The sequence below is a fragment of the Podarcis melisellensis genome (assembly GCF_964234715.1).
Source record: "Podarcis melisellensis genome assembly, chromosome: 7".
Taxonomy (NCBI): Eukaryota; Metazoa; Chordata; class Lepidosauria; order Squamata; family Lacertidae; genus Podarcis; species Podarcis melisellensis.
In genome coordinates, this window is record NC_138539.1 from 85,207,914 (window position 1) to 85,234,447 (window position 26,534).

Genomic DNA, 26,534 nt, shown 5'->3' on the forward strand with positions numbered 1-26,534 from the left:
ATACTAACACTATCAACATATTCTAATTTTATCTACCCAGCCCCTGTCTGTCTTCTCACAGTATAGATAAATTTATAAAATTAGCCAGTTGTAATATAGTCTCAGTTGCTTTAAATATATATATATCTTTTATATGTAGGCTTTGCCTGTCTGTCCAAATACTGTCTCAATTATTGCTGTATTTATTTATTTAAAAGCATTAAAAAACCACATAATTTTTTTCAAAGATGTCTTGCTCACTTCTTTATTATGGCATTGTTGAGTTTAGATCCCAACCCATAAATCTTTTCACTTAGCAATAAGTTGCATGCGCAGGACTACATGCAAGGGTGAACTGGAAGTAGAGTTGTGTGGAAATGACTCCTTAAAGTTCTCCACTTTGTTAATGGGCAGAGAAATTGGTGGCCGATTCACCCAATTTCTCCAAGGGGAGTAGCAGTTCTCCAACAGTTTCTCAGTGGTCGGGCTCACAGCACTGCCAGTGCTATAAATACAGTTTTTCCTAAGATTTGTTGTTGCTGCTGCTGCTACTGCAGTGACAGCTGTGTTTGCATCCAGTCCAATTAGTTTAATACGGTCATAGACGGTATTTGCCTTTTTTTAATCCTCCACGATACCTTGGACTTGGCGTTCCAGAGAATCGTGATGGAGAAATAGCAGCTACCATTAAAATGGTGGATAATGTTCAGCAAAAAAATTGCAACTCAAGCTTGTTTTTCTAGGAAGATTAGAAAAAGAAAAATCTTAGATGTATACTCAGTAAAATGTCTCCTGAGAAATTTTGTTGCAGTTCTTTGGAAGCTAACATAAGATGATTTAGAAGTGGTGCCAGTGTCCAATATGTTTTAAAACACTGGTACCATTTCGCTTGTGAGATTTAGTTCCTCGATTTATTCCCCTTCATTTAATCTACGTCCTTCATTTCTGAACATTTTATAAAGAAGTAAAGAAGTTGTGGGGAAAGTGAAATGTACAAGGAGAGAAATGAAACAAAAAAGATTACAGCCAATAACCTCACAGTATTTTTGGTTTTTTTAGGATGGAAAATCTCTATGTTAATCGCTTCATGCACATGTTCCAATCTTCCTGGAGTGACTTTGCAGATTTTGAGAAGATCTTTGTCAGAATAAGCAATACAATTTCTGGTAAGATCGATTGCAGTTGTTGACACTAGCATCACAAGATGAATTAATCTTTATGTTGTTGACCAAAATTTAAGTTTAGATGCCATTTAGTAATTTTCCAGCTAAAAACCTTTGGGATATGTGTTAGGCCAATAATTATTGGAATTTATGTACCCAGCACAAGTTGAAGGACACTCAAGAAACTAAAGGTAAGTAATGTAAATTTATTAATTTAATTACACTGCACTGTAATAATGGTACACTAAAGGCAATGTGTGTTAGGAGGTAAACCCTGTAAACGTGTATCTCATGAGCCAAATCATGGCGTGATAAGCCTGTAGAAACCGAGTTTTCATTTTCACCATAGCAGGGAAGCCTTGAGAAGCCATAGTAAACCAATAAGCGTTTGGAAAAGAGGTATAAAACAGGCCACCTGTCCCTAATAGTTTTGCACAGTAGAGACCTAGCTAGTGGGGAAAATCAAGTTAGAATCAGCAAAGTCTACTTCGCATTCACCTCAAAGTCAGTGTAACTTTTACTTTTTAGGGGAGGAAAGAGCAGCAAACCGAGCAAAAAAAGGAAGTATTTGCTGAAAGCTTCAGTTTTTTGTGCAGTTTTCAAAACCAGAGTGCAAATTGCAGCTTAAAACTGTGGGGTAACTTGCCCTTATCTTGATTTAAGAACAGAGCAGGCCTGACTTAAGGTTGCTAAGAGCACCTTGAAAGTGAAAGGATAGTCCTCTATCCAATTCTTAGCCAGGGGTAAAACTGCCAATGTCAATTTCTCTCAGTTTTTCATCTTTGCAACCTTGAACTCTGTTCTGAATACTTGAATTTACATTCTTGTACACATTACCGTATTTTTTGCCCCATAGGACGCACCGCCCCATAAGACGCACCTAGTTTTTTTGGAGGGGGGAAATAAAGAAAAAAAATTATTTCCCCCCCAAGCCCAAGCTTCCCCCGACCCCAGCCCCCAGAACAGGCTGCTGCCTGCAAGCCTCGCGAGCCTGGCAGGACCTCCCGCCGGGTGCAGGAGGCTTGTGGACACCTTCCTGAAGCACGGGGCGTCCTCCGGAGGGCACCCCGTGCTCCGAGCTGCAGGCTGCTGCCCGCAAGCCTGGTGAGCCCATGGGAACTCCCCCAGGCTCGCAAGGCTTGCGGATAGCTTCCTGAAGCCTGGAGAGCGAGAGGGGTCGGTGCGCACCGACGCCTCTCGCTCTCCAGGCTTCAGCAAAAGCTTGCATTCGCCCCATAGGACGCACACACATTTCCCCTTCATTTTTGGAGGGGAAAAAGTGCGTCCTATAGGGCGAAAAATACGGTACTTGGTTGGAGATCTGGACTGCAATATTCCGAGACGTGGATTTTCTGAAGGAAGGCTACATGTTGGCTCTCCTATTGTTTTGCAAATTAGGTAGAGTGAGCTGTCCCGAATCGAATTTCTCCCCCATCCTTACTTTCAGCTCTGCATAAGACCACTTCTCAACTACCGTATTTTTCGCTCTATAAGACGCACTTTTCCCCTCCTAAAAAGTAAGGGGAAATGTGTTTGCGTCTTATGGAGCCTCCTGCCTGCATTCACATCTGGGATGCATGCAGGCTCTGCTCAGCACTCCCTTTAAAGAGCATGCAGCTCTTGCTGGCTTTTCCAGGAGGTGGGGGAAGGGACTGACTGCCCTCTGTCCTTTCACACACCTCCTGCAAAAGCCAGCAAGAGCCACTACCAGGCTCTGCTCAGCGCTCCCTTGTAAGGGCTCCCTTTTGTCCCTCATCCCACTTTGCTGGGAAGCTAACAGAACAAGAGGTGCTGTGCAGCTATCGCTCTTGCTCTGCTGGCTGCTCAGCGAAGGGGGAGGAGGGACAGAAGGGTTTAAAGCAAGAAAAGCGAGAGCCGCTTACATGCTCTGCACAGAATATTTTTTCCTTGCTTTCCCCCTCTAAAAACTAGGTGTGTCTTATGGTCAGGTGTGTCTTATGGAGCGAAAAATATGGTAGTCTCAAAAAGTTTTTAAAGGCAGTCCTAGAGGGTTTCAACTGCCCCATAGCCTCTGCATCATCCCCACTTAATCACCACCCAGTATCCACTCCCTTGACCAGGCATAGGCAAACTCACCCCTCCAGATGTTTTGGGACTACAATTCCCACCATCCCTGACCACTGGTCCTGTGAGCTAGGGATGATGGGAGCTGTAGTCCCAAAACATCTGGAGGGCCCAGTTTGCCTCTGCCTGCCCTTGACCATAGGTAGGCAAACTAAGGCCCAGGGCCTGGATATGGCCCAATCGCCTTCTCAATCTGGCCCGCGGACGGTCCAGGAATCTGTGTGTTTTTACATGAGTAGAATGTGCCCTTTTATTTAAAATGCATCTCTGGGTTATTTGTGGGGCATAGGAATTCATTCATCCCCCCCCAAAAAAAATGTAGTCCGGCCCCCCACAAGGTCTGAGGGACAGTGGATTGGCCGCCTGTTGAAAAAGTTTGCTGACCCCTGCCCTTGACAAACATCCCCATTCTCACAGCACTAAATGGACCTCAGTCCATCTGCCATGCCATTCCTGCTCACCGGAATTTGGCAAGCTCAATAGTTTGACTTTCTGTTCTATGTGGTTCCATCAGCAACTAGACAGGGCTATATATGTAGAACAATTTAGCAAAGGAGCCCATTATGTGTATGTATGCTTTTTATGTAACAATATTTTAATATCCAGTAATCTCAGTCTCTCCCAGCACCTCTAATGAAGACTGCATGTGTGCTGGGCATATCATGTTGTTAAATAAATTTACCCTGAGCCTCATTTTCAGGCTGTGCTTTCCATTTTTCTGTTTGGTTTTTTATTTTATTTTTTGTTTTACTTGATATAGTTTAATATAGAATAGTTATTATATATTATTATATATAGTTATTATTATAGTTTAATATAGAATAGTTATTATTATTATAGAATAGTTATTATTAGAATAGCAGAATAGGAGTTCTGCTAAAAATAGCCTTTGGGTTTCGTTCTCTTTTTTCTTTTTTTGTAGAGTATGTGATGCAGCATTGGCAAGAAGATTTTATGTTTGGATACCAGTTCCTGAATGGGTGCAATCCTGTATTGATCCAAAAATGCACAGAGTTACCAAAGAAATTTCCTGTGACTACGGAAATGGTAGAATGCAGTTTGGAGAGAAATCTGACTCTGGAAGAGGAAATCAAGGTATAAACATAGAATAGATTTATTTCAGTGTTATAGTACTCGTCAGTTTAAAAGCTTTTCAGGAAATGTATAGAAGCAGACTGCATTCTTTGGGAAAGGAGTGCTTTGTTATCCAAACAGAAGATTTGCAGTTTGTATGTAAAGTACGTAATTTGAAGGCAACATTCAAGTCAGGATAGGGAATGCCTACTATACAGTACTATGGGTTGCACTTTTTAATGCTGAACACTTTGATTAAATTATAACACCTCTTCCTTGCCTCCATGGGAATGATGGTCCTGTGAGTTATCCTTCCTCCGATGATCACATAAATAAAAAGATTACTAACCCTATTAACACATTGTTATATTTCTTTTAAAGCAATAACATTTGCCCACCCCCATTGTCTGACTTGTCTTTAAGACAGGAAGCTTCTTGAGGGCAGACACCTGTTTCTTTTTGCAAAACTCTGTGAGATGCATGCCTGGTCTGAGACATCTAACAGGCTTTGGAGGCAAGATCTGCAGGAATCAAAAGCTTAGGATACAGTGGGTCTCCATTAAGTCCCTGACGCTGGCTCAGCCAAAGATAATTTGCTCATCCTGGTTCCACTGAGGCTCAGCCGGTCTTGGCTTCTGGGATGTCAACAAGGCCAGTGTTAATCCCCCAAAAGGGATGTCCTGCAGGGAGACTTAGGCTGGATCTCAACCCTGTTCAGCTCAGCCATATGACCTAGCAACCCGGTGTAAGGTAAAGGGACCCCTGACCATCAGGTTCAGTCGTGACCGACTCTGGGCTTGCGGCGCTCATCTCACTTTATTGGCCGAGGGAGCTGGCGTACAGCTTCCAGGTCATGTGGCCAGCATGACTAAGCCGCTGCTGGCGAACCAGAGCTGCACACGGAAACACCATTTACCTTCCCGCCGGAGTGGTACCTATTTATCTACTTGCACTTTGACGTGCTTTCGAACTGCTAGGTTGACAGGAGCAGGGACCGAGCAACGGGAGCTCACCCCATCGTGGGGATTCGAACTGCCGACCTTCTGATCGGCAAGTCCTAGGCTCTGTGGTTTAACCCACAGCGCCACCCGCGTCCCAGCAACCCAGTGTAGAACACTCTTTTAAAGGCTTGTTTTGCTTCGGCCTTGCTTCGGGAGAACAACAGCAGCTGTCCTGCTGCTGAACAGTTTTTGGATCCGGTGTAACTTTACCCTGGCTTAACCTGTTTGCTTTAAGCCAGTTTCTTGGGCATAGGATTGCTGCCCTAAGAATTTAGTACATTCTCAGGGACAAAAATCTGAAGCTCCTAAAAAGAGGCTTAAAGGACACACATGACAACACATTTATGCTACGTAAGTTGCAACATTGTGATGTTATGTTGGTCACAAGTAATGTTGCATGTAAAACATACTTCAGTTAATATCTCACCACATTTCCTTAATGCTAAGAACCTCACAAGACAAGGATGTAGCTGAAACATAGATTTTTCTTTTCATTTGTTGTGGGGAGAGTATGTATTTTTGTGACTAATGTAACACAAGCAGCATACGTTATGCTGCCTTTAAGCTCATTTGATTTTCATAAAATTTATTGCCATTTCACCAAATGAGAAAGTAAAGCTATCAATAACCTATTCTCCTGGGGGTGGAGGTAGAGAAATTCTGAGTCGTCTTCTATGTCACACTTATGGTTGTTTACTCCAATTTCAAAATAACGTTGCCATATGAAACTCTTGAAAATTATATTTAGAATGATATAGAACATGTTAGCGGTGTCCAAAAATGAAAGCTGAATCTGTAGGTTGGCATTTTCATGGAATAACCCATTAATCAAAGTAAACAGGTGTGCATGTTTTCTTTCATTTTTCCTACAGCAAGGGAATATTTTCATAGTGGATTATGAACTTCTGGACGGCGTTGAAGGCAATAAGACGGACCCCTGCACTGTGCAATATCTGTCTGCTCCAGTCTGCTTATTATATAAGAATTTAGAGAAGAAGATTGTCCCTATTGCAATCCAGGTAATCTATGCTTTACCCACTAAAATAATAATCTTTCATTATTGAAAGAATTGTTAATTATTTTGTTACACTTTCCAGATAAAACAAGCTCCTGAGCCAGGGAATCCTATTTTCCTGCCATCAGATGCAAAGTATGACTGGTTATTGGCCAAAATTTGGGTACGTTCTTCAGATTTCCACATCCATCAGACTGTTACTCACCTCCTTCGGACTCACTTAATTTCTGAAGTGTTTGGAGTAGCCATGTTCCGGCAACTGCCTTCCGTCCATCCTCTCTTTAAGGTGGGTTAATTGGGTGCTAGGAAGATGTACATATCAGAGACGATTGTTTTGTTTTCTGCTAGACCTGCAGTTTTCTGTTAAATGTATTGTTAATAAAAGTAATATTTGGTTGTTGTTTTTTATAATAATATTTATTAACATTTCAAAAAATTGCAAACATAAGAAAAAAGAAAGAAAATAATAGAACAAAAAATTACAAAAAACTGAAAAATTAAAAAATTAAAAACAAATCAATTTTTCCATAGCTTATCTTTCATTTACTTGTTTCCTTGACCTCCTCACACCTTCCTGTAAATTTAAGGCAGATAAGGCAAACAGCATTCTATCATTATAAGACTGGAACATGTGTGTGTGTGTGTGTGTCTGTGTGTGTATATTCAAGATAATTTGTCCCAGTTCTATGAGATATGGTAAGAAAAAATAACCTCTTCTGAATTGTAAAATGGCTCATTTTTAAAATATTCCACTAAGAAAAAGCTAAGATAACACAGTTAAACAGTCTTCTTAAGTGCAGTGGTGTTTTTTTTAAAAAAAACACAAAACTGGCCATTTTAATTTTCTTTGAGCCGCTTTAATTTGACCAGTATTAGATAAATAAAGCACACAAATAGTGTCTTCAAGTGGCAAATTGTCTACGATGATTTGTGTCTGAAGCTGGAAGTAACGTGCAGGATGAAGATGGATTAATGGTTCATACCTTGTTAAAGAGTGCGCCCTGAGGTGCCCTTGGACAACAACACTATGTATAGTTGGTCTGAATTATGTGAATCCGTAAGCCTTCTCTAAACTGCCCAAATGGACAAATCAATATCTTTGTATTATTTAGCTGAAAAACCCTATTTAACCTTCAATTCTGGTGCAGTGCAGTCCAACATGTTTGAATACTGTACTAACTACATGTTTGTTATGTACTGAAGTTCTCACCCTGGGCCAGCAGGGGGATGCTGTAGATAGTTATGCAAATAAGGGATTGAAAGTGACGTTCAGTGATTGGATAGTTTTAGAAAATTGTTACAGTTACATTGTAGTGGAGCTCTATATAAGCAGGCTGACTGAACCCTTCAGTTCAGTTCTGTTCTGGCCTGTGAATAAACAAGAGCTGTTTGAAGAATCGCTGTGTCGTCTGATATGTTCACCCACAACTTAACAATGTTGAACGCCTTTTGGCAGTATAAAGGGCATGTTTCCCATACTGCAGATCTGATATCTAGCAGCATCTATCAAATTGTAAAGGACTATGCTTTGAAATTGTATTCAGTTCATAGTCATAATTTACATTAAGGCTGTAGTTCCTTTTTTGAAAGCAAGTTGTTTTGGGAGCCCATCATATTCCATTGTTAACACTGAAGGAATATTTCATTCTTATCTACTTTCTCTTCTGGTTTACAGCTCCTGGTATCCCATGTGCGGTTTACAATAGCCATCAACACTAAAGCCCGAGAACAGCTTATCTGTGAATATGGCCTTTTTGACAAGGTGAGAGAGCCTCGATTTCGTAAGTTTGTACCTCAAGGAAGTGTCTTTCACATAGTTCTTTCAATGACTTTTCTCCATAAAATAAATTAAATTAAATTTAAAAATTAAAAAAAATCCTTTCAGTAGCACCTTAAAGGTAAAGGGACCCCTGACCATTAGGTCCAGTCGTGACCGACTCTGGGGTTGCGGCACTCATCTCACTTTATTTGCCAAGGGAGCCAGCATACAGCTTCCAGGTCATGTGGCCAGCATGACTAAGCCGCTTCTGACGAACCAGAGCAGTGCACGAAAATGCTGTCTACCTTCCCGCTGGAGCGGTACCTATTTATCTACTTGAACTTTGACATGCTTTCAAACTGCTAGGTTGGCAGGAGCAGGGACCGAGCAACGGGAGCTCACCCCGTCTCAGGGATTCGAACCGCCGACCTTCTGATCGGCAAATCCTAGGCTCTGTGGTTTAACCCACATCGCCGCCCGTGTCCCTAGTAGCACCTTAGAGACCAACTAAGTTTGTTATTGGTATGAGCTTTCGTGTGCATGCACACCTCTTCAAATACACTGAAACAGAAGTCACCAGACCCTTATATATAGTGAGAGGGTGGGGAGGGGTATCACTCAGGAGGGGGTGGGAATGGGTGATTGACTGATAGGTGTGGTAAACCTGTTGACTGTTAACAACTGCAATTGGTCTTACAGGAAAGAGCAAGAGATGAGATGACTAAGAATAGCTTTATCATGTCTAATGAGATAAGATAAAGCTATTTTTAGCCATCTCACCCCTTCCTTTTTCCTTTAAGATCAATATTTTATTCAAAAGTAAGCTCCACTATATTCCGTGGATTTTACTCTGAAATACAGTACAAGTTGTAAAGGGGCTTCTTATCAGTAAAGAGATGCCCATGTTGAAGCAGATATGAGCAGCTAAAATAGCAAGGCTGAATAGCAAGGCCAGACAACATGCAGCTGACACAATGCTGACAGAAGAGAAAATACAGAACTCAAAATAGGGGCTTGGAATTACAAAGCTAGAGCAGACTGTAAAATAATCAAGTAAACCCAAGCCAATGCACCAAAGAGAAAAACCCACAGGGTCTGACCTAAAGAAAATCCCCTTCACAAGCCCTCTAACCATAGTTGTCAACCTTCCCTTTTTTTGCGGGAAATTCCCTTATTCCAGCGCCATTTCCCGCTGCTTCCTGCTGCTATCCCGGATTGTTAGATTTCCTGTAGACTGTCCCCGGGACAGGTGAGGCTGCTGATCCCTTATTTTCGAGGCTGCTGATCCCTTATTTTCAAATCTGAAAGTTGACAGCTATGCCTCAAACGGCCATGTCTTTTGCATGAAGGAAAATCTCCCCAAAGTAATTTTATTTGGACTCAAGCTAATTCAGTGGCGTAGCGTGGGTTGTCAGCACCCGGGGCAAGGCAAGTAATTTGCGCCCCCTAACCCGTGGATTTGCGCCCCCTAACCCTAACCCCCAGATGTAGCGCCCGGTGCGGCCAGCCCCCCCTGCACTCCCCATGCTACGCCACTGAGCTAATTGCATACTTTCCAGTCTCCAGTTACTGTAACGCTTGGCTTCTTTAAAACAAGCGAACCTATACCATTACAAATACTGTAGTTAAGCAGTTAATCTGTAGAGTGAGATTTTATGCTGGTTCTATTTAGGACTAGCATGACTGACTTAGGTTCATTAATTTAAGTGGATCTACTCTGAGTAGGTCTAGCATTGGATATAACCTATTCCAGTGTCTTTCATATTATGTTTACCATACACTTAGCTGGCAGGTTTCTTATTCTGTAAAAGGAACAATAAATACAATTTTTACACAATGACTATGTAAAGGAAAGCAGACATCCTTATTTCTTGCTTGGCCTGACAAGGTTGTATGTATTCTTTGGCGGACTTGGAAGTGGTCAACGGCCATGCGTTGGGCATGTGTATTGGTCAAGAAGGTTTAAAGGTAAAGGGACCCCTGACCATTAGGTCCAGTCGTGACCCACTCTGGGGTTGCACGCTCATCTCGCTCTATAGGCCGAGGGAGCCGGCGTTTGTCCGCAGACAGCTTCCGGGTCATGTGGCCAGCATGACCAAGCCGCTTCTGGTGAACCAGAGCAGCACATGGAAATGCCGTTTACCTTCCCGCCTATTTATCTACTTGCACTTTGACATGCTTTCAAACTGCTAGGTTGGCAGGAGCAGGGACCAAGCAACGGGAGCTCACCCCTTCATGGGGATTCGAACCGCCGACCTTCTGATCAGCAAGTCCTAGGCTCTGTGGTTTAACCCCAGCGCCACCCGCGTCCCATTTACAAGGAGGTTTACAATGGCACTAATCCCACTCCATGTGCACTATGTCACGGCTGCGTGATGCAGGGGTCAAAACTTCACTCCAGTGTGGCCTAGACTCTCATCTCCAAATCCCCTTGTACAGCAAGATCCTCCCCATTGTTATGAACACTCATATTTAAGGCTATGAAACACAGGAGCCAACTCTTAGGGGCCAATGTCCTTTTGCTCCCCCCAAAAAAGATTTGAGGGGGCTGCCCCCTGCCAAAGTTGATGGGTATTGCCATTCAAATGGTGTGTGTGTGTGTGCCATATCATGTGATCAGTTACCTGTCCCCACATGTTTTATTCAAGTTGGCCCCTCTTCTATGGAGCCTCCATTCCTTAATTCTCTCTGCCACTTGTTTTGGGTGCCAAAGGCCAATGCCACCGGAGGAGGAGGGCTTGCGCAGATACTCCAGCGAGCAATGAAGCACCTCACCTACAGTTCCCTGTGCTTCCCTGAAGAAATTAAGGCAAGAGGCATGGAAAGTACGGAGGAGATTCCATACTACTTTTATCGGGACGATGGTCTCAAAGTGTGGGAGGCCATAAAGAGGTAGGAGATGGTCTGAAATAAATGTTATTTTGTCATGCTGAGAACCAGGAAATCTAACCGAGATCTTGGAAGTGTGAATCTACCTATTGCATGTTCCGTTTAACAACGTTCCACACGAGGTGCTTTTTGAAGGAGCCGAGAATCTTCACATGGCCACTAGGTCATAGTGAATCCATTTTGTTTTGCTCTATGACAGATGACTCATATTATTGGCGGAGGACCAGTATTGGGGGTGGTCCTGTTAGCCACCATTTTAGAAGGGTCTAATAGACCATTTTAGTCTAATAGGCATGGCTCTGCCACCTAGCGCTACAAAAGGCTTCCCTATAACCCTTGACTTGGATTTCTCAACATTTCTTTGTTTGCTCATATCGTTTATCCAGATCCACTCATACTATATTTCTAGGAGTATCTGTCTGGACCAAGCTGCCTGCCTAATTGGGTCCTCCCTTAAAGAGGGCATGTGTTGCAGTGAGACCTCTGGGTCATGTGGCCAGCATGACTTTGGGCTAGTCATACTTCTCTGAAGTCTCTCAGCCCCACTCACCTCACAGAGTGTTTGTTGTGGGGGAGGAAGGGAAAAGAGATTGTTAGCCACTTTGAAACTCCTTAGGGTAGTGATAAAGCGGGATATCAAATCCAAACATGAAACATGCCCTTTATGACATAAATAATCCCCAGATGAAGAGTGGTATAGAATCAGAGAATCTTAGAATAGTAGAGTTGAAAGGGACTCCTGCTACAAATCACATCGTAATGCCTTGCGGAAGACACACAGTTTATCCATGACAGAAATTATCTTTCTGCCTCATTCAGCCGTAGACTTCTCACGTGTAAGGAAACACACAAGAGAAGCAGAGGTATGCTGCCATCAGCACGTAATTTAGTGACCTCCATGCGTTCGAGGATAAAGATCAGAAACAGGGAGCCTTCTCTACTCATGGAGTTTCCCCACACGATTATAAACCCTGCTTCTGAAAAATATATTGGCTCCGCCCAGAGAAGTGTGTGGAAGCAAGATGGGCAGGGTACCATTGGACACCATTAAAGAAAATTTCAAAATATAATTCATCCAGACTTTTTATTCTGTCTCTAACCTAACGGGATGCTGAGTATTGCCATACAAAGCAGCCTGCTGTTGTTTTTCTATGGGGGAATACAGATTTTTCCAGATACCGCAAAAGCTTGCGTCCCGCCCCCCCCCCCACTTCCCTGTTGCATTTTTGACAAAAGTTATATGTGCCTGTATGTGTGCACTCAGTGTTAACAGAGCAGTTCAAGAGAATGTAAAAGCTTTTAGTCACTTTCCTTTCTGTTTTCTGCAGCTTTGTGACAGATGTTGTGGACCTCTATTACGATAGCGAAGAGATGGTTTGTGAAGACGTGGAACTCCAGGCCTTTGTGAAGGACGTCTATGTTTATGGGTTGAGAGGAACCAAGGCTTCAGGTGAGACCTGCTAGCCAGATTCTACGTCCTGTGGCATTGCTGGCTAATGAACAGAAATGCATTCCTCCTTTGATCTGAAACTGAGTTAGAGATGTAAAATTTCCAGCAAATGAATCCATTCTTCTCCTGGTATAAACGGAAGTTTGGAAGACAATCTGAAATGTATGCTATGCTTTCTTATCAACCCATTCAAAAGTTCTAGAAAGTAAGATATTAATAACAAAAGAATAGGCAGGACATGCATTTCTCAGTATATCATATATGTGCTCTAAACCTCAGCTGTAAAAGAAATATGAGTATTGTCATAATTGATAAAGTATCTTCTAATCTCTTGAAAAAAATATCAAAAATTCATTAATTGTGTTCTACCATTTACTTGCATTAGGGACATTTTTATTCATCCCTATTCTAGCCACTATAATAATGTGTGATAAAAGTTAACATAAATAATTTGGGCTTTAAAAAAAAAGTGAATAAAAACATTTTAAGATCCAAGTCAAATCGATATATTGTTTATATCAATCCAGATGTTTCTTTCTTTCGTTCGTTCTTTCGTTCTTTCTTTCTGCATTCAAATTTTATTTACTAATCAGGTTGAAAGCAGCATAGGGTTGGACATTATCAATGGATTTAGTGCAAAACATTTTAAAAATGTGAAAATTTCCGTAATCTGGTAGGCTGGTTTATATGTATTATTTTGTAATAAATTAGCTTAATCATAGTTGTTCTCAGGGTCCAAGTAAGTTCATATAGAGAGGCATTGCAGTCTTGAGCCGTTTAAGGCTTATTGGTCAAAACCAGCATTTGAATTGAGCTTGGAAGCTAATTGGCAGCCAGTGCAGTTGGACCAGGATTTGTTCAAACCGTCTTGCTCCGATGAGCAACCTGGCCACTGAGTTCTGTGCTAGCTGAAGCTTCCAAACTGTGTTCCGAGGCAGCCCTATGTATAGCACATTTCAGTAATCCAGCCTAGACTAGAGGTTTTCCGAGCATAGACAACAGAAGTTAGGTTGCCCCTGTCCAGATAGGGATGCAGTTGGGCTACCAGCCAAAGCTGATGGAAGGCAATCTGCACCACTGAGGCCACCTAAGGCTCAAGCAACAGAAAAGGATCCACAAGTAGCCCCAACCTTTGTAGCTGCTCCTAGGACCCTTGTACTTACGGGACCACCTCTCCTGGTATGTCCCGCACAGGACCCTAAGGTCCATGAATAATAATAATAGCTTGAAGGTCCCGGACCCTAAGGAAGCCAGACTATCCTCCACCAGGGCCAGGGCTTTTTCAGTGACGGCTCTGACCTGGTGGAATGCTCTGTCCCACGAGACTAGGGCCCTGCAGGACTTGATCTCCTTCTGCAGGGCCTGTAAGACAGAGTTATTCCGCCCGGCCTTCAATTTGAATTAGCCTGATCCTCTCTTCCCTTTTCCCTTTCCTCTTCTATGAAGAAACCCTTTCTGGGACCCCACATTTAAATTCTTCCCTGGTCTCCTTGCTGATACTAGTAGGACCAACTTGGCCGGTTAGCCCTGGTGATCATTTGATGTCTACTGACTGTGTTTTTTGTTTTGTGTTTTCCCCCAAAATGACCCCTGAATTTTTGAATTTTATTGATATTGATGCTGCATTTTATGTTGCATTTTATGTTGCTTTATACTGTTTTTAAGTTGCATTTTAATCAATGTTTTATATTTGCTCTTAGCCGCCCTGAGCCCAGTTTTTAAACTGGGAGGGGCAGGGTATAAATAAAAATTGATTATTAATTTATTATCAAGAGCAAGCAAGCTCCCCTTCCATCTGGTCTCATCTCATGGGACAGTGATAGATCAATGTTGTTGTGTTTCCAACTGGGGGTGAATTCAGAAAAGTTCCACAGCCTTCCGTTAGTTTATTAATTGCCGTATTTTTCGCTCTATAAGACGCACCAGACCACAAGACGCACCTAGTTTTTGGAGGAGGAAAACAAGAAGAAAATTATTCTGAATCTCAGAAGCCAGAACAGCAAGAGGGATCGCTGCACAGTGAAAGCTGCAATCCCTCTTGCTGTTCTGGCTTCTGGGATAGCTGTGCAGCCTGCATTCGCTCCATAAGACGCACACACATTTCCCCTTACTTTTTAGGAGGGAAAAAGTGAGTCTTATAGAGCAAAAAATACGGTATTAATATTATCACTACTACTCCTACTCCTACTCTTATTAATTTAACTCTTTCTTCTTCTTTCAGGATTTCCTAAGACAATAAAGACACGCCAGAAGCTGTCAGAATATCTTACCGTAGTGATCTTTACAGCATCTGCACAACATGCAGCAGTAAATTTTGGTCAGGTACAGTTTATCTGGAAGCAATTCTGTCCTTGAACTTCTAAAGTGGGTTTACACACCAGTCCAGATAGTCTACACTTTGATAAAGAAATATCAACGATGGGAATGCTGGTGTCACCTGAGTGCCTGTTAAAAGGCATTGAGCAGCCTAACCAAAATTTTATCTTCCAGATGATTTGGACGCAGGTAGCTCTGCAGTCGAAACCACTGAGCCCAAGGCTTGCCGATCGGAAGGTTGGCAGTTCGAATCCCCGCAAGCGGGGTGAGCTCCCGTTGTTCAGTCCCAGCTCCTGACCACCTTGCAGTTTGAAAGCACGTCAAAGTGCAAGTAGATAAATAGGTACTGCTCCAGTGGGAAGGTAAACGGCATTTCCGTGCGCTGCTCTGGTTCGCCAGAAGTGGCTTCGTCATGCTGGCCACATGACCTGGAAGCTGTCTGTGGAAAAACACTGGCTCCTTCAGCCTATAGAGCGAGATGAGCGCTGCAACCCCAGAGTCGTTCGTGACTGGACCTAACAGTCAGGAGTACCTTTACCTTTAATAGCAGTTTTGTCCCCAAACATCTGGCGGGCACCAGTTTTGAGAAAGCTAGGAATAGGATAAAGGAAACAAAACAGCACCTGTGTAACCATCCTATCCTAAAAACACATTAACAAGGTCTTTCTTTAAAAAAGAAGTCTTCTTTCATAATGCTTAAAACCTATTCACCAACACCACCATTCAAGTATCTAGCAGTGAAGTTGAAAGACGTTCCCTTTTCAAGCCCAGCCTGAGCTTCAGCTTGAATTGAAGGAGGTTGGGCAGGGAGGGATCCTGCTGCAGTTAGCCCTGGTGTCAGCTTCAAGAAAAGCACCAGCAAGGGCATCTGAGTGCTGAAATCTAGCTTTACTTCCCAGCCTAGCAACTTTGCTGCTTGGTGGACAATTTGGCTTGGCATGGGCTTGGCCAATGAAACGCTTAAATCATAGCTGAAGAGGTTCACACTGAATGCTAAGATCAGTAAGCCATATTTAAAGCATTGTGCTGTGTTCAAATGGAACAATAACTCACAGGCTGTTAATTCACTTTTATTTAAACCACAGCTTAACATGATATGTGAACCAGGTCAGAGGCATGCCAGACTGAGGAGGAGAAAAAAAATGACAAAAGGGAGGAAGGAGGGGTTGTAGTAGATTAGAGATAATCCGAATGCAGTTTCACCAGAGAATAAAGGGAAGACTTTGGAAATGCTCAGAACTGAGATGTGGTGAGGGCAGAGGAGGGCCAAAGTTTGCACATCTGTGAAGTACAGGAAACCACGGTATTTGTAACAGTTAACATAACAGTTTTGAGAACATGAGAAATGAGGATTGCTGCCACCATCAACATGCATGTTTCTGCACCCATCACCTTGAAATATGCTCGGAGTCCTGTAGTGATTTCATGCTCTTTATTGCAGCTTGTAAAACAGTGATTGAATTTCCCCCCAAACCTCAGGCTTTTATATACATTATTTACACAATGAATCCTCTCTGATTGGCTGATTCTGCTTCTGTCCTGGAGCCTGATTGGTCATCTCCTGCAGGCCAATCAGTTGTTGCATTCTAGGATCCTACTTGCCTATTGTTCTAGGCTCCAAACTTAGTACATAACACACCTGTTAAGTTGTGGGTGGACAAAGCAGACGACACAGAGATTTCTCCAAGTAGTTCTTTATAAGTAAGCTGGAACTGAACTGAACTGAACAGCTCAGCCGTCCTGCTTTTATTGTAACAACACCCCAGGGTTTCCCGCCTAAATTAACTTACGTGGACCTGAGTGAAAACTATATACACAATACCCCTGGTGGCCAGGGTGAGAACTTCAATACATAACAACACCTGTTTATATTTTGGAAAATACCTCACGTATTGGTACATCATGTTATATAGTGCAGTTCACGTAGAGTTCTGTTTTAGGTATCTGCGTTTTATGTTCTTCTTTTGATGCATAAAATCAGCGCACCATGTGAACTGAAACTGCTGTGAAAGGGCAGGTTGCCGAATCGCAATTCTCAATTGATGCTAAACTTGTTGTTCTCTTGGAGGTTGCCCATTTTCTCTTTAGGCATTATTTCCGCTAAAGATAATCTGCTAATCTGGGGCGTTATTTTGGGCTATTTAGGCTAGTGGCAGCTGCTGGCTCTTTACATTGGTGGGACACAGGATAGCTAATGATAGGTAGTTGGCTGCAGTTCTGAGCACGCTTCTATAAAAGAAAGTTCCACGGGACGCAGTGGGAGTTACTTCTGAGTAAATGCATGGGGTTGTGTTGTAGTCACAGCTAAGTCACATTTCAGCAGTATGCCTGCTTGTGACAAATTGTGTCAGTACATCCTTCCAATAGAGAAACCATCGTAAACAGTTATTTTACCACACAAAGTCTAATCCAAAGCAGGTTTAGTCAGCCCTACTGAATACATAGGACTTACTCCAAAGAAAGTGTATTAGACATTAGGGTTTTCTACTCCCCGCTCACTCCACTGCCTTTAACACCAGCCTGACATTAAAGAGTAAGTCACAGGGGCGGGGGCGGAAATGGGCAAAAAAACAAAAACCAGTGCCCCATTCCAGACTCTGGACTAAATTTCATGACTTTTCAGTTATGACTTCTTATATTAGCTCATCCTGCATTAACAAAGAGGAAGTGGAAATGAGAATCCGGTCTCCTCCTTCTAGCTGCAGCCCTCAAAAACATGTTCCAATGTGGGATTCTGCGGCATGGGACTGAAGCTACAATGAAAACCCCTTTTTGTATAAACAGGAGAGTCTTCCAGCCCCACAAGCACCCTTTATGATTCATAGAGATTCCTATATCTTACTGGCTCTGTCCTGTTATTTCCCAGTACGACTGGTGTTCCTGGATTCCTAATGCCCCTCCAACAATGCGTCGCCCAGCCCCTACAGAAAAGGGGAGCGTCACCATTGAGTATATTGTTGAGAGTTTACCAGACAGAGGGCGCTCCTGTTGGCATCTTGGTGCTGTTTGGGCCTTGAGTCAGTTTCAAGAGAACGAAGTAAGTGAAACTTTGGCAATCTTTACAAAACTTTAGTTTATGTTTGCCATCAATTTTGATTTTAATTCATTTTTATAATGTTTTATAATGTTGTACTGTTTTAGTGTTGTTAGCCGCCCTGAGCCCGGCTTCGGCTGGGGAGGGCGGGATATAAATAAAACTACTACTTCTTCTTCTTCTTCTTCTTCTTCTTCTTCTTCTTCTTCTTCTTCTTCTTCTTCTTCTTCTTCTTCTTCTTCTTATATTCCTCTCGTATATCTCAGTCATAATGCATGGGGCCAAAACTGAGGGTCAGTGCTTAGCTTGGAAATCCATGTTTTTCCATAGTGCTTTCAGAGCATTTTGATGAGCTGTCCAAAATTTGGGACCTGTTAACATTCCCTGTAAACACACCTCTGGACAGCTCTAACTACAGGAACGGAAAAATGCTTTAGTTTTTGCCGATTCCTCGGTCCCTGCTCCTGCCAACCTAGCAGTTCAAAAGCACGTCAAAGTGCAAGTAGATAAATAGGTACCGCTCCAGCAGGAAGGTAAATGGCGTTTCCATGTGCTGCTCTGGTTCGCCAGAAGCGGCTTAGTCATGCTGGCCACATGACCCGGAAGCTGTACACCGGCTCCCTCGGCCAATAAAGCAAGATGAGCACCGCAACCCCAGAGTCGGTCACGACTGGAAATATTTTATTGTCACTTGTACAACTTGTATACAGTGAGATTACACAAGCACCCCCACTCAGCTCTCTTAGTCTTAATTCCCCTCGTTTACTGACGCACACCCACCAAACCCAAAAGTCAGTTGCCCTGTTGTTATCTTTTCATTCAGCAGCCTAACAGCCCACGGATAGAAGCTGTTCTTTACCCTGTTGGTGTGACTAATATTTAATACTAAATATATTAAATATATTATATTAAATATATAATATTTAATATTTAAATATATTTGCTCACTAGACGAGGAAGGGTCTATTTTGGCAGTGTCTCAGAATTAGCTGCATTATTTCTTTTAGACATTTCCCAACAGATACGTTTTGTGACTTCTTCTCCAACTAGGTGTTTTTGGGGATGTATCCAGATGAACATTTCATAGAGAAGCCCGTGAAGGAGGCCATGAGGAAATTCCGCAAGAATCTTGATGAAATTACCAGTTGCATTGCTGAGAGGAACAGGAACAAAAAACTCCCCTACTATTATCTTTCTCCGGATCAAATACCCAACAGTGTGGCTGTTTGAATTAGCCTTTTCAAAGACATGAAAAGGCAGTGAACTGGAGTGACAATCATGGCAAATTATCTACAAGCAAATCAGCTGGCTTCAAACCCAATTGGGTCTTAATTTGTACTAGATACTATTGTAGTTTTAAGTTTTCTTTGAATATCTAGCCCTCATATATAATTAGTTGGTACCGTGTTACTGTTCGATAATAATTTTTATAATTGTCAGGAAATACAAAACCTTAAGGAACATTTTTTACCTTAAAAACAGAACCTTTACCAATGGAGAAACTCTATTCCACACATTTGTTTCTTATTTGTGGTCAGAACACCTCTGTTTTGGTAGCTGTTACCCCTTCTTCAGTAAGTTTTTGTTTTTAGGAACCGAGTGAATTGATGATTTCCATAAGGAATGTTTGTTGGCTGGTCTGGTTGTTTTTACAGGAGCTCACTAGAAATTTAAAAACGTCTCTAGTCTGCTTTTGTTGGGGTTCAGAACAACAGATGAAGACATTAAGGATGGTCTGGGGGACATGGAACTGGGGAAGATTGAAGCCAAAGGAGTGTCTGAGCAGAAACTTGACCCTACCTCACATTTCCATGCCACCGAAGGGCCCACAATATTATCTGAGACAGAAGGACGAGTAGCAACATACGTTGCTCCGTTCATTTGCCATCAGAAAGAAGTTCCCCAGATCATCACTCACTCACACACACACACACACACACAAACACAACCAGCAGTGTTGTGCTTCTTTTAGGGAGCTGGAGCTGCAAGAGTCCAGTTGGAGGTTCACCCTTTATAAGGTGAGCAGGCTGGACTTGGGAGTTTTCAGCAGATTATGAGCTCTGAGCTCCGCTCGCTTTGGATATGCACACAGGCTTTCGAATGGGGCCTGTCACGTTTTCAACGACCCCCTTCAAATGCTTATGACATTCCTGGTTGTCGTTTTTAGAATGATAAGAATGCTTACAAGTCTCATACATGTCCAGTGGGGGGGGGGGGCGTCTACCAGTTGCCTAGCAGGAAACAAGGTCTCATTATCTCCCCAAGTCAGAAGAGTGGTACTATGGTGCTTGACCATCCATGATATAATATATAAATACCAGCTTTCATTGGAAGGTTGTGTGATTTTACGGCTTCCTTAAGCACTTTGTTGAACTGCTTCTGTGATTCCTTAACATGTAAACAAAAATCCTTCCCTACATATTCAGTGGATAAAGTGGATTATTATGTCCCCACTTTCCTGTTTGTTTGCTTCTGAAGTATTTAAATAATGTAAAAACAATGTCATTCTTATTCAGCATGCAAAAGCATTGTGTTTTTAAAAAGATGATGTAGCTGGTCCTGAAATGCACTTATTTACTAAATTGGGAAAATATTGATAAAATATCAGAGCAGCCCAAGCCCTAGCCTAATAGTGACAGCCCATCACAGAGTACTTCACACACAAGCCCTGCCAGTCATGCTAGTTAGGGCAGAAGGGGCAGGCAAAACCCTGGAGCTGGCCTAGCAATGGGACCCAATGCTATCCATGGGTGGATCCTGAGCTGGATCAGACCCCCTCCAAAATGCCCTATTTTGGGGCTGCCTGTGCGCTGCTGTCACTGGCAGAACATCTACTACTGGTGCTTACTGCCTCCTGCCCACATTTTTGAGCTGGTTGAACAGAGAGCTTTATGCCAGTGGAGTAACGCGAATGTCTTTCTGTGGGCAGAGGCTGGTGGAGGGAGACAGGGCGGATTAGGAGTTTGAATCTGAATTTAATTATTCTGCTGGAAACCCACTAATTCCAGCTGGCATACTGTTGTATAATGCAACGGTGATACGGAGTTCGAATCTTTGCGAAGTGCATAGATTTAGTTAGTGCATTGCACATTGCCTGCATGTCTGCTCGGAAGTAAAACCCATCACAGCCTATGACTCCCTCCTTTGGCAATCTACCCAATGGTTGCCATCAATTTGATTTGAAGTATTTTTTTAATGAAATGATTTTAAAATGTTGTCTTATTTTATTGTTGTTAGCCGCCCTGAGCCCGGCTTCGGCTGGGGAGGGCGGGATATAAATAATTTATTATTATTATTATTATTATTATTATTATTATTAAGCTCAACTGGTTTTATTCCAACGTAAATTCACATAGGATTGCAGTCTAAATTGTTTTACATGAAAATTATGCAAGGTTTTGATCGTGTGAGAGACAAGCACCACTTCCTATTTTTCAAATAACTAAAAGCTCATCAGTTTTCTGTTCACCGCAGTGACTACATAGTGCTGACTGCAAAAATCGTAAGAACTTTTGCTTATCCAACGACTTCCTCTTCCAAGATATCATAGTTTCAGTTCCACAATTGCTAAAATAAAATCACTAATCTATTTCAAGCCTTCTTAGCGGGTCTCAATTCCATTGCAATCTGGTTGCTCAAATTCATTTTTATCAAAATTAAATTATCCTCTTTTTCAAAATTTGAGTAATTTGGGGTCCGCCCCCGGAAACCGGGTTAATCAACTTCTATAGTATATTAAATATCACTGAGATTTCAATATTTCACCAGGTGCTTCATGCTTCCTTTGCTATCAGTAGAACACAGCCCTTCACAAACGAACCATGGTAAGAAAGGCATTAGGATTTTCTTTGGAACATTTCCAATAGGTAGTGCTCACTGCCATTGCTGTGAACTGACCAGCACTGCATCTCCTATTCTGGTATGGGAACGCAGGCAAACGGGCAAAATGTAATGTAGTAAACCAACATTTACGCACTTTCAGCCTAAAACCACATCCCTTCATGTGCAGGAAAGGAAGGCAACCCCAGCCCTCAAGTTCCCCAGAAGCTGAGCAGCTGAGCAGAGCTCTAAGCAGCCCTTGGAGCTGACAATATCTTCAGCAGAACAAGGGCAATTGTGGTGGGAGCTGGTTGGTTAAAGTCTTTGAGGAGAAAGATTCTCTCTTCCTCCGTTTTGTATTTTAACAGGAGACTAGTTGTCTGAAAATAGCGATGAGCTCAGTGTGTTTCCAAGACCCCCCCCCAATATATTTTATGCTTGATATTGTTATGGCTTTAAGGTGTTCTTAAAAATAGTAAAGTGGTTTATAAATGATATTAAATAAACAAGCAAACAAACAGCATTTTATTCCTGCGCCAGTGTGACTTTTCACTCTTTTTGTAGCTTGTATAAAACTATTTGGGACTGCCTCAAGCTATTTTCCAGTTTGCTCCCTATCCATTCCAACTGAAATTGATTTTTAAAAGGCTTAAAACAATAATCACAGGGTATCAAACTCCGTTCCTTCAGCCTGATCACCTGTGCAGCAAACTGGAAGAATCTGAGTGGCTTCCCCACCCATCCTTTTCCCATGCATGCCTCCTCCTTGACCTCTCCCAGCCCTTCCCGTTCTCCTACCCTTTTCCTTCCAGTAATAACATCCTGAGACCCACAGCACTCCATTCCCTCTGCATCCCTTGACTTCTTTGGCAGAAGGATTCTTGCTGCTCTGCATGGTGAGTAGAAAGCCTTTTTTTGTGGCAAAAGGGGTTTGTGCATGGTCTACCTAGAGATTATCTTGTGGCTAGTTACATCCCCCCCCAGGAGTCAATTTGGGAGCAGTACCCACAAAAGTTTCACAAAATTCCAGCAGGCCCCTGGTCCCCTCAAAAACTTGGGGACTCCTACTCTAGTCATTTCCCCAACAATTTATTGATAGCAATTTTGAGTCAGTTTGGGTCCAATGTTATCTACATTCTGTCTTGGCTGCAATTTCCAGAAATGCCTGAAAAGTCTGGTTTCCAGTGTTTTTAGCCAATGGCCATTACAATGCAACTCCAGAGCAAAAATTGAAGCTGTCAGCCCTTAAAATCGCAAAGTTCCCCAAATCATTTCAGGATAAAACCACAGATTTATGAATAAGTGCTTTTAGGGATCTTCAGAAGTAGTGCACCAGCTACCAGGTGAACTTTGCGGGATTCTAAATAGTATTATGTAGGAACTTATTTTACAATACAGAAGTACCTTGGAAGTCGAACACAATCCGTTCTGGAAGTCTGTTTGACTTCCAAAACGTTCAGGAACTGAGGCACAGCTTCCGATTGGCTGCAGGCGCTTCCTACAGCCAATCAGAAGCCGCAGAAGGCCTGCTGGGTGTTTGGCTTCCAAAAGAATGTTTGAAAACCGGAACAATCACTTCCGGTTTTTGATCGTTTGGGAGCTGAAACATTCGGCAACCAAGCCATTTGAATTCCAAGGTATGACTGTGTTTCCAGTTTATCCAGAGCTACTCCAGTTGCTGCACCATATAAAAAGCAAGAGACAGTTTTAGCAACAAAAATTTTTATTGTCATTTCTAACAAATGATGACCTAAGGGTCACAATAAAGTGTCTTTATAGCATCCAATGAATGGGCAGGTGACATTTTAATTGCTTCCAAATGGGTGTGTGCCACAGGGTGTTTTCACAAAAATGAAGCAACACCGTTTGACCATTCGGGACCCACACCACCACTTTGTTCTTATTACAGTAGAAATCTTCCTGCTTACAATAAATTTCAGATTGGAGAAGCAATCTTCTCCATTAGAACGTTTCGATTATCAACTGAGGGGAGTCAGGGAGAGAAGTGAGTTCTTATATGAGGGTTATTACATAAAAACAGTAGTGGGGACAAAATACAACACTGTTGTACTCCCTTTATGTAAATATTGAATATAAAAGACAGCCTGCAAGTGCAGTTCAAATTTTTGCATCGTTATAAAGGAACAACAGCCATTTGTCATTTATCCAGTGAATTGGCTGTAAAGTTTCCCCGCAAAGTCAGATGAGAGTTCAACAAATGCAACACACAACTTATTTTGGTGGACTGCCAATGTACTTTTGTAAAACGTCGTCATCGTCATTGATCAATTGTACTATTGAGAAAGCCAGCCGGCATTGGCTACAGGACTGAGGACCTGTTTCTCTTCAATCTATTGTTCTAACTTACCTAAAAGATGTCATGAATATATATTTTTTGTGGGAACAAGACAAATTACTGGGTGACAGTTTGGTGAGTCACCCCACTTGCCTTTCTTAAAAGATGTGAACTAAAATACTTGATGTTGAGAAATACATGTCCTTTGGATTCAAGGAACAGTCAGTACCACCAGTCCTATCACAACAGGTCTCAGAGCAGGCATGCAAATCTCTGCCCCACGGCCAAACCAAACCTGCCAGGCCCCAGTGCTGCCCCAGGCTGCGAGGCCCTGGGGAGCTTCTGCACAAAGCCCCTTGCCAGCCCTGAGCTTGGCATTTGGGCACAGCAAATGACTCTCCTATGCGGAAAGAATTAGTCATTCTGTTCTGCATCTTTTGAACATCCTCTCTGTATTCTGGGAAAAAATTAAAACAAGACTTGTAAAACAATCCATTAGTAGTTAATTCATTTTTTTAAATGATAGAAAACTGTAAAATTGCATATCTTTATAACTCACATTGTGTCCTCTTTAGTATTCCCAAACCTTGTAAGACTCTTGCTGTGTAATAAGCTTGTTTGGTAATCCGTATCATTATTGCTTGCCTGCCTCTCACAGTATGTTAAAAGTATGAAAAGATGCAATAGAATTTATTCAGGCTCATGATTTTTCTTTAAAATTCTTCCACTTTGTTTTTAATTTGTCAGCAATCTGTCAGTGCCCAAATCTTTTGTCCAAATGCACTTATAGTACATTATTCAATGCAGAAATAATATAACATACAGTGCAGATAAGGAATTCGAAGTAAACCCAGCTGAATAAATAACAAAGGGAGTGATGCTAATACAGTATCTTAAACTTATGACATAAATGAATATGAGATTGAATATTTTGGAGGCTTACTAACATTTCAAGAAGTTCATGATTTAGCTAGGCCAAATACTTGGGGGGGAGGGGGCGATGTCAAAGGAAGGGACATCAAACTGCAATCTTAAAGTATTATGTTTAGAGAAATCTGTATAGTAAATTAGGTTCCTTCCACCAGAACTCCCTGACCTTTGCATCATGAAAAGCGTCTTACTGTTATAGCACGGCTTCTTCTCTTCTCCACTGCGACAGCTCAGAAATGTCATTTTGGATAAGGCTCTTTATAGAAAGGGCTCTTTTATAATCTTTGAAAATAATGCTTGCTATTTTAAAGTGCACCGCTTTTCATGAACACAGTCTCTCAAGTCTTTTTTCTTTAAACACATTTTGTCAGAACTCACACTGAAATTCAGGCAGGTACACTTCCATCATGGGAGATCTTACAGCAGAAACATGATGGGCACTGCAAAGATTATTGAAGCAGTGGTGCTAGGAAAGGAAAGGCCTTTTAGCTGTTGGCAGTCAGATAACCTGCTTTTCTGCCCCACAGAAGCCCCCCCTCTAAAACTAAACATTTGCCCTGTTTTTAAGAGCAGGTAAAATTTGTTCGCTACAATGTTCTTTTCCTATTTTCTCAACTAGAAAAAAGATATACCTTAAAATTCAGTAGGCTGAAACTCTTAACAAGTGATATGCTTAGAATTACTGTTCGAGTAAAAATTAAGGCACTTGGCATGCAATCCTAAGGGCCCCTAGGACAAGTCAGATCAACTCCTCCAATGCTGGGGACAGAGATCTGATGTCAGAAGCAACCTCTCAGCTTCTGGCTCCTCCAATGCCCTGGCCAAGGCATCGTTGGAGATCCAACATCAGCAGGGCCAACCAAAATGGAGAGCACCTGAAGGTCCACCGCCCCCCTGACACACACCCAAACTGGAGATAACCAGCCACGCTCTTGAGTAATATAACCACTTTCATATTCCCCTCCCTCCCCATCTTTGGACTGCACTACAATTAAGATTTCATAAATTTACAAAGCAATACGATGTTAAATACTAAATCATACACATGTCAGGGTCTTCATAGTAAACAGTAAAGTACATTTACGTTTGATACAAATAAGTTCACAGTCACTGGTTTTGTTTATTACATTAACTAATGATGTTGGTCTAAACACCTTTGTTAGAGAACTTTGATTTGCAAAAGTTCTTTGGAAATAAATCAGAAGTTTATAGAAAATATTGAAACAGTCAAAATGGAAAACAGAGTTATATGTGGCCACATGGACCAATGTATTTTTCAAGTTATTTTAAAGGATCCTAATCCCCTTTAGGAAGTGTGATCAGCTGATCAGAACAACCAACATCATACAGTTCACTATATGAATTCTTGTTAAATGTTCTATTTGAAATTCCCAGGTGGAAATAACAGAAAACATACATACAAGCAGCAGCTTCCCAAGGCCTTCAAAATGCAGCATCAAAATTCCCTTTGCAATTCTCTGTATAAGAAATTAGCCTATCGACTGAGTCTTCACTCTTCAGACAAGCAATTCAAAACACTGAAATGAGTCTACATTTAATCTATGGTTATATCAATTTTTCCTTGTTACAAAACTCAAATGTGCAATATTCCCAGAAAAAAAATGTACTCCTGGGAAAATGCCCAGAGAACTTGTAGTGTTAGGCTTAAGAATGTTTGTAGATTCTTAATTTAAACCATGTCTCCTTTTCGTTGCTTTAAGGCA

The 26,534-nt window shown here is 42.0% G+C and overlaps 1 protein-coding gene across 1 annotated transcript in view; it reads left to right on the forward strand.

Moving 5' to 3' along the window:
* The window catches only part of ALOX5 (arachidonate 5-lipoxygenase), a 38,590-nt gene extending 13,999 nt beyond the window's left edge, over nucleotides 1–24,591 (forward strand). The window contains exons 5-14 of the mRNA XM_081917821.1: nucleotides 1,039–1,145; nucleotides 4,150–4,322; nucleotides 6,175–6,321; nucleotides 6,400–6,603; nucleotides 7,993–8,079; nucleotides 10,790–10,968; nucleotides 12,294–12,415; nucleotides 14,637–14,737; nucleotides 17,598–17,768; nucleotides 18,816–24,591. Coding sequence (XP_081773947.1) covers nucleotides 1,039–1,145; nucleotides 4,150–4,322; nucleotides 6,175–6,321; nucleotides 6,400–6,603; nucleotides 7,993–8,079; nucleotides 10,790–10,968; nucleotides 12,294–12,415; nucleotides 14,637–14,737; nucleotides 17,598–17,768; nucleotides 18,816–18,995 — 1,471 coding nt within the window. The 3' untranslated portion in view covers nucleotides 18,996–24,591. The remainder of the gene's footprint in view (nucleotides 1–1,038; nucleotides 1,146–4,149; nucleotides 4,323–6,174; nucleotides 6,322–6,399; nucleotides 6,604–7,992; nucleotides 8,080–10,789; nucleotides 10,969–12,293; nucleotides 12,416–14,636; nucleotides 14,738–17,597; nucleotides 17,769–18,815) is intronic.
* Nucleotides 24,592–26,534: the final 1,943 nt, after the last annotated feature.